The sequence below is a fragment of the Taudactylus pleione genome, unplaced genomic scaffold (assembly GCF_031769625.1).
Source record: "Taudactylus pleione unplaced genomic scaffold, aTauple2 ptg000377l, whole genome shotgun sequence".
Taxonomy (NCBI): Eukaryota; Metazoa; Chordata; class Amphibia; order Anura; family Myobatrachidae; genus Taudactylus; species Taudactylus pleione.
In genome coordinates, this window is record NW_028284778.1 from 4,503,035 (window position 1) to 4,524,526 (window position 21,492).

The 21,492-nt window shown below is 45.0% G+C and overlaps 1 protein-coding gene across 3 annotated transcripts in view; it reads left to right on the top strand.

Annotated features, from left to right (window-relative positions):
- Positions 1 to 2,999: 2,999 nt before the first annotated feature.
- LOC148508056 (uncharacterized) overlaps positions 3,000 to 21,492 on the top strand; it is a 37,166-nt gene continuing 18,673 nt past the window's right edge. Inside the window, exons 1-6 of one of the 3 annotated variants that reach the window (XM_088445186.1) lie at positions 3,000 to 3,070; positions 8,877 to 9,043; positions 9,158 to 9,250; positions 11,703 to 11,781; positions 20,820 to 20,905; positions 21,034 to 21,145. In XM_088445186.1, coding sequence (XP_088301312.1) covers positions 11,751 to 11,781; positions 20,820 to 20,905; positions 21,034 to 21,145 — 229 coding nt within the window. In that variant the 5' untranslated portion in view covers positions 3,000 to 3,070; positions 8,877 to 9,043; positions 9,158 to 9,250; positions 11,703 to 11,750. Of the gene's footprint in view, positions 3,071 to 3,735; positions 3,793 to 8,876; positions 9,044 to 9,157; positions 9,251 to 11,702; positions 11,782 to 20,819; positions 20,906 to 21,033; positions 21,146 to 21,492 lie in introns of those variants that run through there. The other 2 variants (XM_088445184.1, XM_088445185.1) reach the window with 2 other exon arrangements.

Here is a 21,492-nt window from a genome sequence, read left to right on the forward strand (position 1 = left end):
CATTTCGTTCAGTATGGGCACAATATCCTCTGCACAGTATAATGAACAACTGAACTATAAAGATGTCATTATCGTTCAGTCGTTCATTAGTCGTGTAGTGGATATGCGACTTTGGTCAACTTATTGTACCAGGGCAAGTGTCTGGGATCCCAGTACCTCCAGCTTCTGCTTGAATTCTGACGTAAATACTGTGATGTCGTCCTGAAGAATAATCTGACTGGATAGTGGATTTGATAATGTTCTGCAACTCTAGGTCCTCCTGATCAGCTGAAGCAGTAGCCAGAGCAAGGGACTGAAGCTATTTTTGTTTTGTTGCTAAAAATAGGAGCATTCTTTTGTGACACTGATTTTTTCTGTTGGGGTGCCATGACTCCAGAGAAGGTAATCACATAGCAGAAGAACTCGTAAGTTGTCACACGTAAACTGAGGGTGTACTGTAGGTCAGGGGAACAAAATAAGTAATTTGACACATCGCCATCTGTCAGTGTTAATGGTCGCAGGAGCATTCACTCAACTGTATTCTATTTTGACATTTCAAAGTAGATCAGAATGCAGTACAAGCTTACACCAGTGGGTGGAGGCATTGATGCACAGCTATGAATAACAGTTGAGTATAGTGGTAAGGCACTATAATAGGAGAAAAACCAGGGTGAATATGACTCTGGAACCTCCATGAAGTAGATGACAGGCTACTGGAATGCAGGGAGGCATTGAAAGCTGAATAAAGTGTAAAAGGGTCACCAGAGCAAGTAAAGCACAAGAAGAAAAAAGTTCAGGAGAGCGGTCTTACAGGGAACAGCACAGGTCCAGATTAGTTCCCTCTAAGTAGCAAGTTGGCAGCAGATATGGTCTTGCAGTGGACAGCAAGAGGTGCAATGTACTGTATAATGGATGGCTAGTCTGTAATGAAAAGGCGTGGCAATAGGTCTCCCTCTGGCTGGAGAACCTACAGTGGCAGTGTAGTGGACAACCTGGCAAGTGAGGGTTCAGCCAATGAGGCTCCTGATGCAGGAAAATCCAAGTGCCGAGGAATAGGCTGCAGTCGTTGCCACCAATGACACAGGGTAGGGGCCTCATGTAGTCCTCCAGACAGAAGAAGGGCACTCTGAATCCACTTCTGGGGTGCAATTGGTGTTGATCAGAAGAGTTTTGTTTATTCTGCACGTTTTTCTGGCACACTTTTAGGCGATTTTAAAACTCTCTGCCTACTATACCTGGTAACTTTTACTAAAAAAAAAACTTCTGTCACACCAAGATTGAACCTGGGGGAGTTCTGGTGACTTTTCATCTATTAACAGTCTAATACATACACTGACTTTACAATACCTTGAAAATTGACAGGATCTGGAAAAAAAATTTCAAAATTGGAGGCTATCACATTTCTAGAAGAGTTGCAGATGAATTGGACACACAGCATAATTCCTTGTGGAATGAACGTAAATGTTTTTACATGTTCTGCCACGCTCCAACAAAGGGACCTACTCCTTTCAGATATAAAATCCTGGCTCAGACTCTGGACACTAGGTGCCAATACACAGTGCGATTTTTTTTACACGATTTGGCCATTTTCAATCAATTGTAAATTCTACATACCAATCCTGTAAAAAGTGGCGTTTTCCGGGACGATTACGATGCGCGTCTCCGATGTCGTATATATCGGCATCATAGATCAACTGAACCTGCAGTAAGATTTCGACCTCGTGCACACATCGTACAGTGCTTGTGCACATCATGTACGGTAGAGATGCATGTAACATGCACCAGGGAGATCCGTGATACATGCATTTGTGTCATTGACACAGAGCAAGGACGGGTCAGTAAGACCCTTCTGTGCTGCTGTGTATTTCAATTACACAGATGCACGCACGGACCAGGAGATCCGTGCTGCTTGCATCTGTGTCATTGACACAGAGCACGGACGGGTCAGTAAGACCCGTATGTGCTGCTGCGGTAAAAAAAAAACCTGTGTAAAAAAAAAAAGTAAAAAAATGGTGTGCCCCCTCCCCCCCCCCCCCCAAAAAAAAGGAGCAACTAGCCTCGGGCTTTTAGAGACCCAGTGCTGGTTGTGCACAACCAGCGCTGGGCTAGTCAGAACCAGCCCTGGTTGCCAAAATACGGGGGACGAATGACGTATGGGCTCCGTACTTTGCACAACCAGAACTGGGCTCTGATCTGGTTCTGAAAATACAGGGGGAAAAAATGAGTAGGGTCCCCCGTATTATCCAGAACCAGCACCTGACTTTTTCTGGTGGGGGGGCTAATGCCACAGCCAGGGGAGCCCTTTTACCAGGCCCCCCAGCCGAAGCATTAACCCTGACCACTAGTCAACCCAGGCCAGGGATCTGTGGGGAGCTGGGAACCCACCACAATTAAGGGGTCCCCCTCTCCAGGACACCCTAGGCCGATAGCCAGTGGGTGGAGGCATTGATGCACAGATATGAATAACAGTTGAGTATAGTGGGAAGGCACTATAATAGGAGAAAAAAAACAGGGTGAATATGACTCTGGAGCAGATGACCGGCTACTGGAATGCAGGGAGGCATTGAAAGCCGAATAAAGTGTAAAAACGTCACTTAATCCGGCCCTGGTTACTGGGGGTACAGAGAATATATGAGTGAGACCAGGGGAATTTTAAGAGAGGAGGGAGCCCGTGTGCAGACTTAAGTTGGCCACACACTAGACCAACTTTCATCCAACTAGTTGATTGGTTGGAATGAAAATCTGGTAAGGAATGGGAGTAAATGATGATCAGCAATTTGCTCCTAAATGCCAGAAAACAGATGAAACTGGTCGTTCAGACAAGTTTGTTAAATGTTTGATCTAAACAATTTGTTCAAACAACAGTTTTTGTCCATTTTCCAGCGTTTGGGAGCAAATTGCTGATTGTCATTTGCTTTCATACCTTACCAGATTTTCATTCCAACCAATCAACTAGTTGGCTGGTTGGATTTAAGTTGGTCTAGTGTGTGGCCATCTTTAGTGCCAGTATATACTACGAATGCAGAGTATATTTTCCGGGGGACATCGCTGGCCAGGTGCTGCAGAGTAGCACTCTGGAGGCTATGGACAGGTAAGTACAAGACTATATGGGTGCAGGGTGTGGACCCAGGGGCCCGTGTGTACCACACACCCAGCACCCATGATATAGATACACCCCTTGGTGAGCCACAGCTCTGCACCCTGTTATATTACACACATATATAATATGCCTATGTATAAAGATATACCACACCACCATTACACTGTTACTGGGGTACAGGAGAATATGTGTGTGAGACACAGCAGACATTAATTTTATGACTGTAGTAAGTGTTGGGTGACAGTCAGTGACTATATAGGGTGAGGTGAGGTCTCTGTCTTTATAGCTAAGGTTGGTAACTTACTGCCTAGTTTCCTGTACCTCATAATACAGTGACACACCCAGTCACCCACCCCACAGCTGTCTCCTCCCACAAACTCCACATCAGCCAATCGTATATCCAGGCTGAGCACCTCCCGCCAAATGTCACTCGGGCTTCTGCGGTCGCCACATGGCTTTCATTGAGATGATTGACGTCACGAGTAACCTATCAGGCGGCACGACCCACGAAGGACGTCTAGTGAATAGCAGAAGCTAGAGCTTTATATATCAACTAAGTCAAGTGTCCTCATGTAAAGCGGCGGCCATTTTCTCATAGGACACATTCTTGTTACATTACTTTCTCCGTAGTAAAAGTCACGCTGCTGAGGGGGCGGGGCGGCAGGAAACAGCCGCCATTTTAGAACAAGGTCCGAATAATTATCCGCAGCGAGGTAACTACTTGTTCTGTGTAGAGTGTGTTGTGAAGTGCTGCAAAGACCTTCGGGTCCTACGTCTGTGTGTGAGGGGTTGTTATTATTACTAGGTAGAGCAGGGCTGTAAAGGGTGTAATATAATTGCATACATTATAATGCGGGACATGCTGTGTGTCACAACTATTATTCAAAGTCCAACAAAGTCTTCCCACTCTCACTTATATGTGAGTCAGATGCAGTCTTAGATCCTGGGACAATAATGGATTAAGGATGATCATCGATGATGGTTTATGGCCGATGGCTCTTAGCCATCGATGGATGAGTTTGAGCTGATGGGGGGGTTTTTTGTGGACAGGACAGAGAGCTTAGCCCCGCCTGCTAAGTGCCACCCCTGTTTTTGATTGGCCCACCGCTCCCCACCGTCGCTGTGGCCATTGACGGGTGCATGCGATGGTAATCATCGATGGACACCCCACCAATGGCCATCTCTATAATGAACTTCAGCTCCCCTTAGCAAGAACCTGGGATTCACGGCATAATGGACATCTCTAGGGCTGGCCATCGGAGTGGGTATCATCGATGGCTGCCAACTGTGCAATGGATGACCGATGTTTTCACAAACTGATGGTCATCCCTGTTTTTTGACTGACTGGCCCGTGGGACATTCAAAACCTGGGGGCGGGTGCCAGGGGGCAGAGCTGTGCTCCGTGTCCCGCCACCTTATAAAAAAAAATCATTAGGTTATGCTTAGACGTCGATGGAGGGAAACCATCTGGTTCTCTATCGATGGCAAAAAACATTCAACATTGGCCATAAACCATTGGATGATTATGAATCATCGATGGTCGATAGCCATCCCTAGACACCTGTATCGAAAAGAAAAAAAAAAGGGAGTGCTCTGTCGTGCTTGAACAGTGTACTTGTATAAAAACATGAGTTTTATAACATTCAGGCACTTGCAGATAATGCTCGTACAGAGTTAAATAGCACTGTGGATCGGGTATCACATGATTATACTGCGTCACCCTGGCAAACTCCCAACACTCGTCAGCCGTCTCCACAGGACCTTCAACTTGTGCCGTCAAGCCAGCATCACCTGGAGCACGCCGAGTACCGGAACTCCACACCACGAAGAGGGAGCCACACAGTATCGGAAGCCGTCACTCGGGGTCTCGCACCAAAGGGGCGTGCTGTCGATGGTGAGTGACAGCACGCCCCCTTTGGTGGGCGTGCCGGGGCGTGGCTGCCGAGACGGAGGCGTTCCCATGGGAACGCCTACCGTCTGGGTCCGGCCCCACTGACATCACTAGTGATGTCAGTGGGAGTGATTTTGGCTCTGATAGAGCCAAAATCACTCCAGGGCTTGCGGCAGCGAGACCCTACCGCAGGGTCTCGTCACAAGCCCGATGGTCTTGACCATCGCGACCATCATCATGGACGCTCGCATAAGCTGTGGGTGGTAACTCACAGCTATGCGAGCGTCCAGGAGGACGCACCAAAAAAAAAAAAAAAACGCCCTGATTCAGGGCGGGCGCTCGTTCAGAGCGTCCGGCTCTGAATCAGGCCCTGAGTCCGTTAGGCCACGCTCTAACGCGTTTTGTAATACTCTTTGTCAGAGGGCGTGTGTCTGACGGACGCTGATTACTCACTATAATAGCGCCGGCAGCTAATCACTGCACAAGTACCCATTGTATTAGTATGAATACGTTTAATACACAGACTGGGGTTTACGAGGAGAGATTTTGAGATAGAGGCTAAATATTATAGACATATTATATTAAAGACAGGTCTAAAGGCGGGCATCCACTACACGATTTTAGCAGGCGATTGAACGATATCGTTCAATCGTTTGAAAATCGTGCAGTGATTGTTTCTAGCAATGTACAATGCGTGCTCCCGCTGGTCGTTTGATAGTCTCCTCCATTGACTGAACATGCAGGTCAATTTCACTTTATTGCTTACAAATCATTTACACATCGTTCACGCTGAACGATCAAACGATGAACCACTATCTGCCCACTATAGCTGAAAGCTGTCAATCACAGATTGAAACAACATAGTTTATTGTTAGATCTTTTGCAAATCGTTCAGACTGAAAGATCAAATTTCAAGGGAAAATCCTTAAGAGGTTGGACAGGGATAAAAATCGTCTAGTGGATGCCCCCAGAATAAAGCGAGGGATAGACCAAGAGAAGATCTCCTTAATGCTGGCTATCCATTACACGATGGGGGGACGACGGCACGATTACGACGCCGTCGGCCCCCTAGTGGTGAACTGCATACACTAGACGTTCAGTGTGTGCAGATCAGTCATTCCCGTACATGGCAACCTGACGGCGGTCGTCCGGTTGACCGTCATGTTCGGGCGATGATTGATGTTAAAAACGATCAGCGGGCGCGCGCATCGCTGGTCGTTTTAACCTTTTACTGCCCGATTTGCGGGCGATTACCAAGCGATGGAGCGATAACGACCGTCGTCATCGCTAGATTTAATCGCCTAGTGGATGGGCGGCATAAGTATAAAGAATAAAATGTAAATGAAGATCCTACATTTTTTTTGGCCTTTTTATTACACATTGCAATGGTTCAGAGAAAAACATAAAAAAAAAAAAAAAGTTGGCACGTCTTGTAGCTAGATCCAATTATATCTACATATCTCACAGACCAAATGTTTTTCTCTGAACTATTGTATGTGTAACAAAAATTTCCAGCACTATATGCTGCTGCACCTTTGCCCACTTGAACTCTCGGGTTCATATATGTATGTGTAAATCTGGCTCGGATACTAGCCAGCTCCTCCCCAGCCATTTACCTCACCGCACGTCACTGGCCCACAGTGCTTTTTAATTCAGTATGAGCATTATCTGCCAGTGCCTGAAAGTTTTAAAACTCATGTTTTTACACTTTAAAGCTGTTCATGCACGATAGAGTGCGCAGTTTATTTTTCTTTTTGATACAGATTATTGCATTGTTTATAAAGTGTGCCAGTCTGTGTATTCATAAGTGCCCTGAATTAAAGGGTTTATATAGCAAGCATATAGATAAATAGATAGATATTGCACGGAATCGGTATGAAATACTGACACCGGGAGGCCGGCAGCTGAAGATCCCGACTGCGGTAACACCCCTAACTCTCCCCCCATAACCCTCCCTTAGGGGTACCTACCTCCCTTAGGGGTGCCTAACCCCAACCTTCCCCCCCAGTGCCTAACCCTAACCTTCCCACAGGGGTGCCTACAACGAAACCCCCCCTCCCCCCCCCCCCGCACCCTAACCGTTCCGGGGGGGGCACCCAAACCTAACCTCCCCCCCTGCTGCCTGACCCTAACCCCCCCTTCCCCTAGCCTGACTAACTTCCCGGGGGGGGTACCTAACCCTAAGTCCCCCCGGGAGTCCCTAATCCTCCCCCCACCTACGATTGGTATGCTGGGCGGCGGGTACCTAACCCTAAATTCCCCCAACCGTGCAGCTAAGCGCTCCAGACGCCCGGCTTACCTACGACCGGTATGCCGGGCATCGGGATTTCGGCGTGGGGCTGATGATAGGCGTCGGTATTTAGACGCCTATCATTAGTCCCATGACGGGATTTCACAGTCGGGAAGCCGATGGTCGGCATTTCGATTGCCGGCTTCCTAACTACATCCCTATTGCACGGGGCGGCGTACTGGTCAGCATCTCTGCATCACAGCACTGAGGTCTTTGATTCGATTCCCATCTTAGGGGTATATTTACTAAAGTGAGAGTTTTTAGAAGTGGAGATGTTGCCTATAGCAACCAATCAGATTCTAGCTATTATCTCCTAGAAGGTGCTAGTTAAATGTTTATTTAATTTATGGGCAACATCTCCACTTCTAAAATCTCACTTTAGTAAATATACCCCATGGAGTTTGTATGTTCACCCCATGCTTGTATAGATTTTCTTCAGGTACTCCGGTTTCCTTCTACAATCCAAAAAATATACTGATAGGTTGTCTCCTGACAAAAATTAACCCAATTCTCCCGTATTTAAAGTATATTATGAAATACTATGCTATGGGGCATATTCAATTGGGCGCGAGGTAAAAAACCTTGCGCCCAATTTTGGATTACCGCGGATATGCGCGCTCCCGTTACTGGCAGTATCCCATTAAGAAAGCTGGTCGCGGGGTATTAGCTCTGAAAACCCTGCTCCGTGTAAAAATGAAAAAAAATTACATTTACCTTCCCTAGGGTCCCGGTGGCCTCCCCTCCATCTTGACAATGGGGAGGGGCTGCTGGGAGGCTCTGGGGGCTGGTGGGGGGAGCAAGGGCTGTTGGGAGTAGTTCTCCCAATGCCCGTTACGAGGGGGGGGCATACACCGGGGGTCACACACTCAGATACACACAGACACTCACACACACTGACATACTCACCACTGCTGCAGAAGACCCGGCTCCCAACGCTGGATGCAGAAGACACAGCTTCGGAAACTGAGTAATTAAGAATTATTTAAGCTAATTGTAAACTTCCATGTAATCGTAACTGTATTGCTGAAAGGACAACATCTTTATAATGAATTTGTAGCACTTTACATAATTATTTACTTTACTTGTTTTCAAAAAATCATCAGTCCGGCGTTACTCCCAACCTTACCCTAAACCTCCAGACTGAAGCTGGGTACACACTAGGCAATTTTTTTTAAAACAATTTGTCGTTTGCCGACGGATTGGAACAACAAATCGTCCAGTCTGTATGTACTATGCGCGGCCCCGTGGGGTCGCCCGTCACATCTTCAGATCTGCCGTAACCGCTGCTTAGTCTGAGGATGTGACTGCCGACCCCATACATTTGAATGCGGCGGGGGAACGACATATCGTGTGGTCGTTCACCAAATCTTGTGGTGTGTACCATCTGTTGTCGGCTGGATACACAATTCCTCTAGTGTGTACCCAGCTTAAGCTAACTCACCAATGTATAACAATACCGAAAACCATAGCAGGGAAGGAAAAGTGTGTGCAGAACATAGAGTGACTAAGGTATGGGAAGGGGAAGATTAGTAATAAGCACAGACCAGAGATACACTGACAGACAGGTGACTGCTGGGTGAGGAGCATCATACTGTACCTGCCGCTTGTCTCTGCAGGTCTCCCTGTTGCTCTGTGAGTGAGATCCCTCCGTTCTTTTTCACCAGGAATTACGGCATTATTTGAGGAGCACCTGTAATAGAGCTAATACCTCATCAGTTATTAGCTAAGGTATCCACAGGACTTCTCATTTATCTCATCCAACATCACTGAGGTTTCCTTCCTGGTACGTACCTAAATACTCCTTTGTTGTATCTGTGAAGCTAGACTGAACACTAAAATAGCTTTCTAATCTAAATCCGCCCCTTCCATTTTTCCTTATGTCGCCTTCCCTCTCCAGTCGAGTCACAGACCCAGTGAGCTGCAGAAGTGTAAAATCAGTGGCCTCCTCCATACTCTTGAGTCCCAGGACCAGACAGCTTGGCACGCCACAGTAAGTTCAAAGTATGTGTGTGTGAGATACACGAATGTTGTGGTTTTGTGCATTGTATGAATGCATTGGCTATATGTGTGTTAATCATATTTGAATTGGGTGTACATGTATGCAGGAGAATGTGTGGAATATTGTATGTATTTTTACATGTTTTAGCAAATTAAGTTTAACTGCGGCCCCTTCAATGAGTGCTATTTCTCCATGCGGCCCTCAAGTTGTGCACTCCCAAGTCTTTTTATGACTGGACTGTCGGGACAGTGGAGAAAAGGTGGCAGTCTTGGTGGTTGCATGTACGGTGTTTGTGTTTATGCAAATACAGCTCACTGATTAAGTCAGACAACGACAGTGCAGTTGCATATATCAGTGATCGGGGGCACAAGGAGTGCCCTAGCAATGAAAACGTTTTTCAGGGTCATTGATTGGTGGGCACTGCAGTTTGTCCCTGCAATCCAGACCCTATTCGTTCCAGTAGTAGAAAATTGGGAGGCAGATTTTCTAACTTGCCACTCAATCTTCTCGAGAGAATGGTCTATTCATCTGAATGTATTTGGCCTCCTCATGGAACGTTTGGTGCTTGAAAAGATAGATCTTATGGTCTCCATGCACAACTACAAAGTGAACTGTTACTGTGGGCATCCATTGTGTATGCCATGTCCGTTCCATGGGAATTACTGTATGTGTATTTTAGTCTAGGCTATCTCTGGTTCTCAAGAAAGTAAAGTGAGAACGAGTTATAAATATCCATATTGTTCAAGGAGAGCCTGGTACTCTGACATCTTTAATATGAGAGACGGTTCACAGTGGACACTTCCTCTGAGGGAAGAGCTACTTTCTCAGGGTTTGTTTCTGCACCAGGACCTTCCTTGGCTGGGTTTGAATGCACGGCTATTGAAGCCAGAAGTTTGAGGAATAAATAGGTATGGCCATCGTATGGTTCACCATGGATGGCATGAAACTATTGACAGATATCCTTCTGTGGTTTGAACAGCCCAATCAGGGAATGGGGGCACAGCTTGGCGTCTTCAGAAGCACAGAGTCATCTTTCACTTTCTGGATGTCATTAGAGCCATGAAAATGTACTTGAAGAAAAACGGTCAAGCTACGAAAAAACAGACATGTTATCATGTTCAAAGCACAGAAGGAGATCTGACCAGTGTTTAAACATACTATTACCAGGTGGATCAGATAAACAATTCACCTGTTCGACAGTTGCTGGCCTATTCCAGCTCATCATGGGTGGCTTGGCACTGTGCTTCTGCCAATCAATTGTCTTAACAGCCACTTGGTTCTCCGTCCACACATTTGCCTAATGGTGCATACACACAGTCATATTTGTCAGTTCATCGATAACGATGAACGATTTTTACAACGATTTGAACGATTTAATCAACGATGAACGATTTCTGAAAGTATTAAAATGAATGAAATCGTTCAAATCTGTCTGCAAACAGTCGATGTCAGTTATCGTTATCTGACATGTGGGAACGCGCATCACTGGTCAATGCATGCTTTACATGTCAAAGATAAGAATGATTGAACGATTTTTACAATCGTTATCGTTCATATCTGGTAAGAAATCTGTCTGTGTGTATGCACCATAATACAGATATGTCCACATACATCTATCCTCCGTGTGCTACAAGTCGTGTTACACATAAGCGCCGAGTGTCTTATGTGTCTTATTCGCAAAGTGACGCAAATAGGACGCACAAGCAGCTTATGCTGAATAAAGTAATATGCGGCATACCTATGTTCTGTGTTTGACTGCGGTTATATCTGCATGCCATTGGCTGTAACACTGTAGTTTAGGATTTCGCATGCAGATACAGCCGCAGTCGCACACGAAATATAGGCGTGCCGCATACCATTTTATTCAGCTGCTTGTGCGTCCATCACTGTGCAAATAAGACGCATTGTAAGGTAAAAAGTCACATGAAAAGACACTCTGCGCTAACGAGCCGCACCACGGCATGGCTTGATTAGAAGGGCTGTTTAAAGCACAAACAGGCCAGATGTATGTGGACACATATGTACCTATTTATTTAAAGTCTTTGCTTCCGAGGATGTTAAAGTGATGCATCCAAACTTGAGTTCCACTGAGTCTGAAGTATCTATGGAACGTCTCCATTGTCAGTGTCCTCCAGATGGATGAGGGAGAAAACAGGATGTTTCGTACTTATCATTAAAGCCAGGTTTCCGAGTCTATCTCCCATTCTACACAGTCTATTGTTTCTCTTGAGTGTCTGTCGTTCTCTTTAGTACACCCTATCCTTGGGGTATTTACAATTCATAATTTACCACCATAATATCGGTGTCATGCACACAGTTTTAGGTGAGAGGTTAATAATGAAGTTGCTCACCTGGGGCTGTGTCTGGGTGATGACTGTATCACTGTGTGTGTGTCAGGTTCCTATAAGGATTTCAGGATGTCACTGTCTATCTCTCCATGCAGGAGGGGGAGTATATAGAAGCACAGAAGAGTCTGTAGAAGAACGTGGTGATGGAGAATCAGCAGCCCCTCACATCACTTGGTAAAAGGAAATTAAGTCTTGTTCTATCAGTGTATATAGAAGATATCATGTGTATAAATTAGGGATGTGCAGGCTCGGATAGGTTCGAGTTTGCACGTGGAGTTCGGATTTTTCCCTCCAAAAAAACGGAACTCAGAAAGAGGCAAAACGTCATCTTGCATGGACGAACATCATCATTCCTGGACAAAAGTCCAGGAATGATGATGTTCGTCCGTGCAAGATGACGTTTTGTCTCTTTCTGAGTTCCGTTTTTTTGGAGGGAAAAATCCGAACTCCACGTGCAAACTCGAACCTATCCGAGCCTGCACATCCCTAGTATAAATACATTGTCACATGTGTACAGAGTGCGTTTTTATATTACACTGCATGGCCAAAAGAATCTGGACATCCGATCTTCACACTCAAATGTACTTGTTGAACATCCCATTCCAAAACCATGGGTATTTACATTGGGTTGGTGCTCCCCTTGCTGATACAGCAACCTTCATCCTCTGGGAAGGCTTTCTAGATATGGAACATGGTTGCGGGGATTTACGTCCAATCAGACATAAGAGCACTAGTGAGATCGGGGACTAATGTAGGGAGTTAAGTTTGTGCGGTTCTGGTTTTGTTGTGGGCCCAGGGTGGTAATAGGAGCAGACACTGAAGCAGATTTAAAAATAAACGTGGAGTTTTTAATGAGTGGCTTAACAGACATGAATGTGGAAAAACAGAAAGTCCGGGTATAGCAGTAAAGTGCACTTGGGAACTGTAGTGAGGCAATGGGATAAAGTCCAGGTAGGGAAACAGAAGGCAGTCCTGTGTTCCAGGTCTTGTGAGGCTGAAATGAATTGCAGGCTGTTAAGATAATGGCCCTCATTCAGACCCGCTCGCAAGCGCTGAGCGCTCGCAAGCGGGTCGATGTTTAGGGCCTGCGCACGCGCAGCGGCCGCATTGCACGTGCGCAAGCCCCGGAACGAGAGAGAGAAATTCTCTCGCTCCGGGGCTCGCTACCAACGGGACGGCTGTTGATGTTGATCGACAGCTCACCCCGTTTGGTAGGCAGGCCGGGGGGGGTGGCTGACCAAATGGAGGTGTTTCTTAAGGAACGCATGCCTTTTATGGGCGGCCGCAATGACATCAGCAGTGATGTCAGTGGGGAGCTTCCTGCTCGATCAGAGCGGGAAGCTCCCTGAGGCTTGCGGTTGCTGAGACCCAACCTCAAGGGTCTCGTCACAAGCCCTGATGGTCGCGAAGGACTTGACCATCGCGACCATCAACCTGGTCGCTCGCTAGAGCTGTGGGTGGTAACCCACAGCTTAGTTAGCGACCAGGAGGCCGCACTTCAAAAGTCAAGCGGCCACCCTCATTCAGAGCGAGCGCTCGCTTGTGAGCGCCTCTGAATGAGGGCCAATGTCTAGAGGGAATGCAAGTGGAGGCAGGGTGCAGGGTGAACAGCTGACACAGGCACTCAGGCAATGGGAGAGGCAATAGGAGGAGGCAGGGGAATTCAGCAGGGTTAGGAGAAGCAGGGTTTGGAGAAGCAGGCTTAGGCAGAAATCCAACAGGCAGACGGACAAGCTCAGGAACTCTCTCTCAGCTTGCGCTGAGAAACGCATTGCACTGGCAATGCAAGGGAGCTCTGAACTCCCTTAAATACCCAGTGCTGGATCGTGACTGGTCAGAGAGTGAGCATGTGACACACCAGGATTGGGCGACTAGGTCACATGGCTGAAAGCAAGATGGTGGCGCCCATGCCGGAGCAGAACGGAAGCATCGCCAGGCCTAACCAGCATAGAGGCCCTGATTAAGCGCTCGCTCTGAATCAGGGCCGGGCTATTTTTTTTTAGAGCGGCCTCCCACAGCTATAGCAAGCAGCCAGGAAGATTGTCGCGATGGTCAAGACCATCGCGACCATCGGGCTTGCGACGAGACCCTTGTGGTAGGGTCTCGTTGCCGCAAACCCCAGAGAGTTTTCGGCTCTAACAGCCGAAATCTCTCCCACTGACTTCACTCGTGATGTCAGTGGGGCCGGCCCCAAGCGGAGGCGTTCACATGGGAACGCCTCAGTTTGGGCAGCCACCCCCCGGCCCGCCCACCAAAGGGGGCGTGCTGTCACTCAACATCGACAGCACGCCCCCTTTGGTACGAGACCCGGAGCGACGGATTGCCCGTCGCTATCCGGGTCTCGCACATGCGAACGACGGAGACGGCTCCGTCGTGTGCATGCGCTCTGGGCCACCATCGACCTGGTTGCGACCGCTCAGCGCTTGCGACCGGGTCTGAATCAGGCCCAGAGTGACAATATGTCCCCACAGGACCACGCACAGCCAACGCTCCCCGCCAGGCACCAGCACCACCGCCAGAAGCCCCCAACCACAGCATCCTCACAGGTATCACCCGCTGACCACCATGCCGAGAAACCCTGGTCGTGACAAAGTTCTGGCAAGCAGCCTGTGTTCCAATTTATCTCAAAGGTGGGGTTGAGGTCAGGGCTTTCTGCAAGTCAGTTGTTGCCACAATGATGGAACACACAATTCTCTAGAATGCCATTGTATGCTAATGATGCCTACACACTTTGCGATGTGCTCACGATCCGACATCGTGTACGATTTCCCTTGAACGCTCCCCGGCAGTCCTACACACGATTTGGAGTAAAAAATGTTCAATCTGACTTAAGATCTATCGTGCATCCAGTGCATTGTGTCCCACATTGGCAAATCTGCCCTACAGCACGGCAGATCTGAAGATGCGATGTCCGACATATTTTACACGATTTGTCGTCACAATACTTCGGAATCGGGCATATTGTTTAAAACATCACCAAGTGTGTAGGCACCTTAAGCCATACCATGAAAAGGACCCAGACCATTAATCTTCCTCCATCAAACAGATGCTTAGATGGAAGTAAGCATTTTGGCGGGAAGCGTCCTGGCATCCGCCAAACCCAGATTCGTATGTCAGGCTACCAGATGCAGAAGCGTAACACCTCATTCCAAAATATGCATTACCTCTGCTCTGGAGCCCAATGGCGGTGTGCTTTACACCACTCCAGTCAATAGTTGGCATTGCGCATGGCGATCTGAGGCTTGTGTATGGCTTCATGGCCATGGAAACCCAATTCATGATGCTGCAGGTGAACAGTTCTTGTGTTAGTGTTGCGCCAAGAGGCCAATTGTAACTCAGTATTAAGTCTTGGAATCGAGGACAAAAGATGGTTATGCGCTTACAGGTCCAGTTCTGTGAGCTTGTTTAGCCTACTGCTTTATGGCTGAGCTGTTGTTCCTCCTAGACATTTCCACTTAACAATAACAGCACTTACTACTGGACGAGACCGTTCTATCAGGGTAGAAATTGTATGAACTGATTTGTTGGAAAGATGGCATCCTAAGATAGTGGCAATTTGAAAGTCACTGAGTGTGATGTAATTTGTCATAAATTAAGGTGTTCAGTTTTTAGCGTTCCTGTTTGTTTGTTTTTGTTGTTTTCCCCGAGGTACATAAAATCCCCGTTTTTTTTTTAGCTTTATGAAAATTAGCAGGATATGACAATGTATTCTTTCCCTCTGAAGTAGAGAGGGTGGCAGCCTTCCTAAACCCCAGTACAGAGGGTGGCGGCCGTCCCCAGTACAGAGGGTTGCTGCTCTCCCTGGCCCCAGTATAGAGGGTGGCGACTATCCCTGGCCCCAGTAGAGAGGGTGGCTGTCTTCTGAAGCCCTGTTCCTAGCTGGGTTTTTCTGTGTATGAAAATAGATATTGAATGAAGCCAATGGTGCAATAAATAAGTAGAGTGCAGCCAAAGCTTGTACCTGGATAACTACAGTGCATCCAGAAAGTATTCACAGCGCTTCACTTTTTCCACATTTTGTTATGTAACAGCCTTATTTCAAAATGGAATAAATTAATTTTTGTCCTCAAACTTCTACACACAATACCCCATAATGACAATGTGTAAAAAGTTTTTTGGAGATTTTTGCAAATTTAATAAAAAAGAAAACTAAGAAATCACATGTACATAAGTATTCTTAGCCTTTGCTCAATACTTTGTTGATGCACCTTTGGCAGCAATTACACCTCAAATCTTTTTGATTATGATGCCACAAGCTTGGCACACCTATCTTTGGGCAGTTTCGCTCATTCCTCTTTGCAGCACCTCTCAAGCTGCATCAGGTTGGATGGGAAGCGATGGTGCACAGCCATTTTCACATCTCTCCAGAGATGTTCAATCAGTCCTGCTGAAAGGTGAACCATCGCCCCAGTCTGAGGTCAAGAGCGCTCTGGAGCAGGTTTCCATCAAGGATGTCTCTGTACATTGCTGCATTCATCTTTTCCTCTATTATGACTAGTCTCCCAGTTTCTGCCACTGAAAAACATCCCCACCTCACTGTAGGGATGGTATTGACCTGGGGATGAGCGGTGCCTGGTTTCCTCCAAACATAACACCTGGCATTGATGCCAAAGAGTTCAGTCTTTTATTTCTCATGGTCTGAGAGTCCTTCAGGTACATTTTGGCAAACTCCATGTGCTTTGTACTAAGGAGTGGCTTCCGTCTGGCCACTCTACCATACAGGCCTGATTGGTGGATTGCTGCAGAGATGATTGTCCTTCTGGAAGGTTCTCCACAAAGGAATGCTGTAGCTCTGACAGAGTGACAATTGGGTTCTTGGTCACCTCCCTGACTAGGGCCCTTGTCCCACGATTGTTCAGTTTAGACGGCCGGCCAACTTTAAGAAGAGTCCTGGTGGTTCCGAACTTCTTCCATTTACGGATGATGGAGGCCACTGTGCTCATTGGGACCTTCAAAGCAGGAGATATTTTTCTGTACCCTTCCCCAGATTTGTGCCTTGAGATAATCCTGTCTCGAGGTCTACAGACAATTCCTTGGACTTCATGCTTGGTTTGTGCTCCGACATGCACTGTCAAGTGTGGGACCTTAAATAGACAGGTGTATGCCTTTCAAAATAATGTCCAAACAATTAAGTTTACCACAGGTAGACTCCAATTAAGCTGTAGGAACATCTCAGGGCTGATCAATGGAAACAGGATGCACCTGAGCTCAATTTTGAGCTTCATGGCAAAGGCTGTGAATACTTATGTACATGTGATTTCTTAGTGGGTTTTTAATTATTAAATTTGCAAAAATCTCAAAAAAACTTTTGACACATTGTCATTTTGGGGTATTGTGTGTAGAACTTTGAGGACAAAAATTAATTTATTCCATTTTGGAATAAGGCTGTAACAAAACAAAATGTGGAAAAAGTGAAGCCTTGTGAATACTTTCCGTATGCACTGTAAGTATGTGTGAGTGAGGTGGGTAGGTGTGTAATAAAGTTTCCTTTGGACGGTGTGTGTGTACTGTGTATTTTTAACTATTTATTTTACAGTGGAGGCCGGACGCCTGGTGGCACTTGTAGTTCCACAAGCAAAAGGGCAGGCATGCTGGCACCTGTAGTACCACTGTAAAATACAATAGTTTTCAACTATGTACAACATTATTACCCCTGTTCTCACAGCCCTGGGGTGCGGGGAAGAGTCCCGGGCTTCAGCCCAAGCCTGGGGTTTCGGGGGAGGGGGGTCCTCACCTACCCTGAGATTCCCAGCTTGAGCTGACCGGCTTGGGGTGCAAATGCTTTGGCCATGGAGTCCCAGAGATAGGGTCTCCTGGCTGTGGCATTACACCCCGGCTGGTATGGGTCCGATGCTGGTTTTAAATATAGGGGTCCCCTATGCATTTTTTTCCCCCCTATATTTAAAACCAGGACTGGCACTGCAGCCAGTTGCTGGTTCCTAAACTATGATGGAACCCTGCACATTTTTTTCCCCATAATGTTAGGAACAAGGACTGACTGAGCAGTCCGGGGCTGGTTATGCTTTTGGGGGGGACCCTATGTCATTTTTTTTTTTTTTTTACATTTAACCAGTTTTTTTTCAGCTACAACACATAAGCAGCCTTCACATATCTCACTGATATGTGCAGGCTGTTTGTTCGGGAGAGTTAGGCAGAGAGAAGACACTGCAATCTTGGGTGAGTAATCTCATCTAAACTTGCTACTCGGGGGAGATATCTCGACATTCTACACCATCGGGCCATCTCACTCTCAGCTAAACTCACTTCTTTGTAAATTTGTGAGTTTCAGGGGCCTCAAATCATCCGAGTTTCGGTGATACAAATTGAGTTCAAATAATAAAGAACTTGATCAGACTCAAATCTTAGTCAACGTTTCATATAAAATATCAGAGGATGAGAGTTGAAAGGGTATACAGGTTAAAGTATAATTAGATAAATAGAAAATAAGCATAATAATGAAGAAGGGGAGGAGAGAGAACAACAATTTGGAAAGTCATCAGAATAATAGAAAGATAGGATTTTATAAAAGATAGAAAGATAAAAAGATAGTTGTATGGTGCCCAAATCACGTCAATACATAAAATCTAACTTTTATTAGTTCTATATAAACCAAATTATTTTTATTATTATTTTAAATCTTATATATAAAATCTGTTTCAAGCATTGTGTGTTCAATAAACAGAGATTTAGATTTGTGAGTTGCAGTGATTCCATTTCTCAGAATATATATATATTTATTCACAGCTCTTCTTACTATCTATGTCTGTGTTCCAAGTAGAATATATTCTGTTACACTTTGGCAACGGTTTCAAAATACTGCACAATCACTTAAACAATGTTGCAAAAGCTGTACTCACACTGTCCTTATTCCATATGATATTCAATTTATGTTGGTCATAGTGTGTTACCAGTCTAATAAATAAGTGATTTCCTCTTTCTTGAGCCGCTCCTTCATTACATCACCACCTCTGATGCCTAATTTGATTCTTTCAAGACAAAAAAACTTAATTACATGTGTGGAATCCTGGAGATGTTGATGAAAGTGCCTTGCAACGGTGGTAACTGGTTTCATATTAGCCATGTCCCTATCTGCATTTCTGATGGGACCTGCATGCTCTATAATTCTCTGGTACAGCATGCTTGTGGTAATACCCACGTATTACTTCTTGCATATACAATTGTATGCAATATACCACATTGGTCGATTTACAGTTGAAGAAGTCCTTGATTTTATGTACATTTTCAAATTTATCCTTTCTTTTGTCAAAATTATGTATTTGCAGGCCCTGCATAACCCACAAGGAAATGTCTCTTTAGCAGTAGATGTTGTTGACCGAGATTTGATAAAATTACTTTGGACAAGATGATCTCACAAATTGGGGGACCTTCTCCAGCTCATAAATTGTTTCCTAATTTTTCATCCAGATCTGTATCAGACAGTAATATGGGCCAATGTTTTTGTATAGCTTGCTTCAGATCTTTCCATTCATCACAGAAGTCTCCAAGTCCATTCAACCTATCCTTTTTCTTCGCATGGAAGATCAACGTATTTCTTTCCACTTTTTGGACGGAGGACCTGGCTTTTTTTATGAGTCTATGAATATAGCCACGTTCCTGTCAAGCAGGCCGTCATTTCAATACATTTCTCCTCTTTCTCCGCATATCGTTGGCGGGAAATATGAGCTGGAGTTATGCAGAGCACTATTCGTCTGTCACGATATATTTCCTTAAGTCCAGAAACGAAATACCCATCTTATTGTATTCAAAATTAAATTTTAGGTTTAGATTGTTGGCGTTAAGTTTTTCCATGAACTCTAATAGTTGTAATTTCAAGCCATCCCATATGATGAACACGTCATCTATGTAACCTAACCACAATACTATGTGTCTGGTCAGGAATTTGTTATCTTCTTTGAACACCGTTTCCCTCTTCCACCATCCCAGGAAGAAATTGGCATACGTGGGTGCACAAGCCGCCCCCATAGCCGTCCCTCTTACCTGGAAGATAGTATCGGTCATTGAATACAAATAGTTGCGGTTGAGAACAAAATGTAGGAATTTTAAAATGAAGAGTTTAAATTCTCCCAAGCCTTCCATTTTAAGAAAATACTCAAATGTCTTTGAGTCCAAGATCATGTGTAATACAGGTAAAAAGTGATTCAACATCTAAACTTACCAACAACTGGTGTTCTTCAAATCTTATGTCCTCTAGCCTTTCCAGGATATCAGATGTATTCTTCACAAAAGATGGTAATTCCGTGACAAAAGGTCTCAGGTGTACATCAATAAAAACACTTACCTTCTCTGAGTCCCCCTATTCCAGAGACTACAGGTCTCCTGGGAGGTTCTCTCAAGATTTTGTGGACCTTAGGGAGTAGGTAGAATGTGGGAATCTTAGGATTGTCCATGCAAAGAAATTCATATTCTTCCTTAAGAATGATTCCATTATGAAATGCTTGACCAATGACTCTTGTATATAGTTCCTTATAGTTCTTAGATTGAGTAAAAGCTTCTTGTAACATTGTACATTATCCAGTTGTTTCTGGGCTTCTTTCATGTACATATTTTGGGACAGAGTACTGTGTTACCCCCTTTATCCGAGGGTTTAACTAGTACTTCATCACATCCTTAATTTCTTCAATAGCTTTCTTTTCACCAGGCCTCAAATTTTTGAGTAATCTCTGGTATCGCTTCTTTGTGTACAGTGTATCAAATTCTCTGGACACCAGGTTCATAAATACCTTGGTTTCCGGACTGATGTTCTCATGAGGCGTAAATGTGGATCTATTCCTGCATAACGGTCTTTTTTTTTAGGAAAGGTAGAGTCACTATTATCCTCTCCTGAGAGATGATTTTTTTTTTAACATCGTTTTAAAACAAAATTAAAAAATAGTCTGTTAGTAAATGTGTGAATTAGACCCTGAAACACAAAATCGACCAAAAATTTACTTTCAGTGAATATAACCCTAGATCACACATTTACTAACATGATTTTTTTATTGCTTACAAAAATTCTGTCAAATGTAAATGTAAATGTGTAATTTAGACCCTGAAATACAGAATCAACCAAGACTGACTTTTAGTAAATATACCCCTCGGAGTCATTCCTGCTCTCCCTATCAATCTATAGGTTATTTAGTTTAATGTACTCACACAATATATGATATTACATACAGTATATAATGTTCTCAGTCACTGTGTGTTTCCTACAGATGGATCCAGTAAAAGAAATACCCCAGAGAGATGTCCCCGTCCTCTGTATTCCCAGGACGGTACAGAGGAGAATCACAGGTATCAGGTAGGTGGGATTTAGGGTATCGCCAAATTCCAAGTGATTTTTTTCACTATACAGACCTACTGTTTATTTTCAATTAATGATCTCAGACATTATTAACGGGTTGTTTCATTGTTTTGTGGGTTAATTAGGATGACGACCTAACTGATATTAAGATAGAAGATATGAAGGCAGATGAACAGACCTATGTGAGGTGTGATCAGCAGTGTAAGGAGGAGGCAATCCCTACAGATATCAGCACAGGTGAGTAGTAATCATTCATTACAATCACTACAACTCTATGCCCTCCTATGTCACTATAAACTTATGAGGAAAACTGACCATTCAGGAGCTATCAGCGTTGCTTCAAACCTGCTCTTCTCAAACCATTTGTGTGTTACCAGACAAGAGATCTGAATAGTCTCCTAGTTACATTCTGAACTTACAGACTACATCACACAACACACTGCACACAGGCTCCACCATCTTGCACACACACAGCTATAACCACATTCACAGCTGTACAATATCTCAGCTGAAATCTTCGATTCGAATACTACATGATAATAGAAATCCAAAGATCTCTGTTGCAAATGTTTGCAAAGATAAGT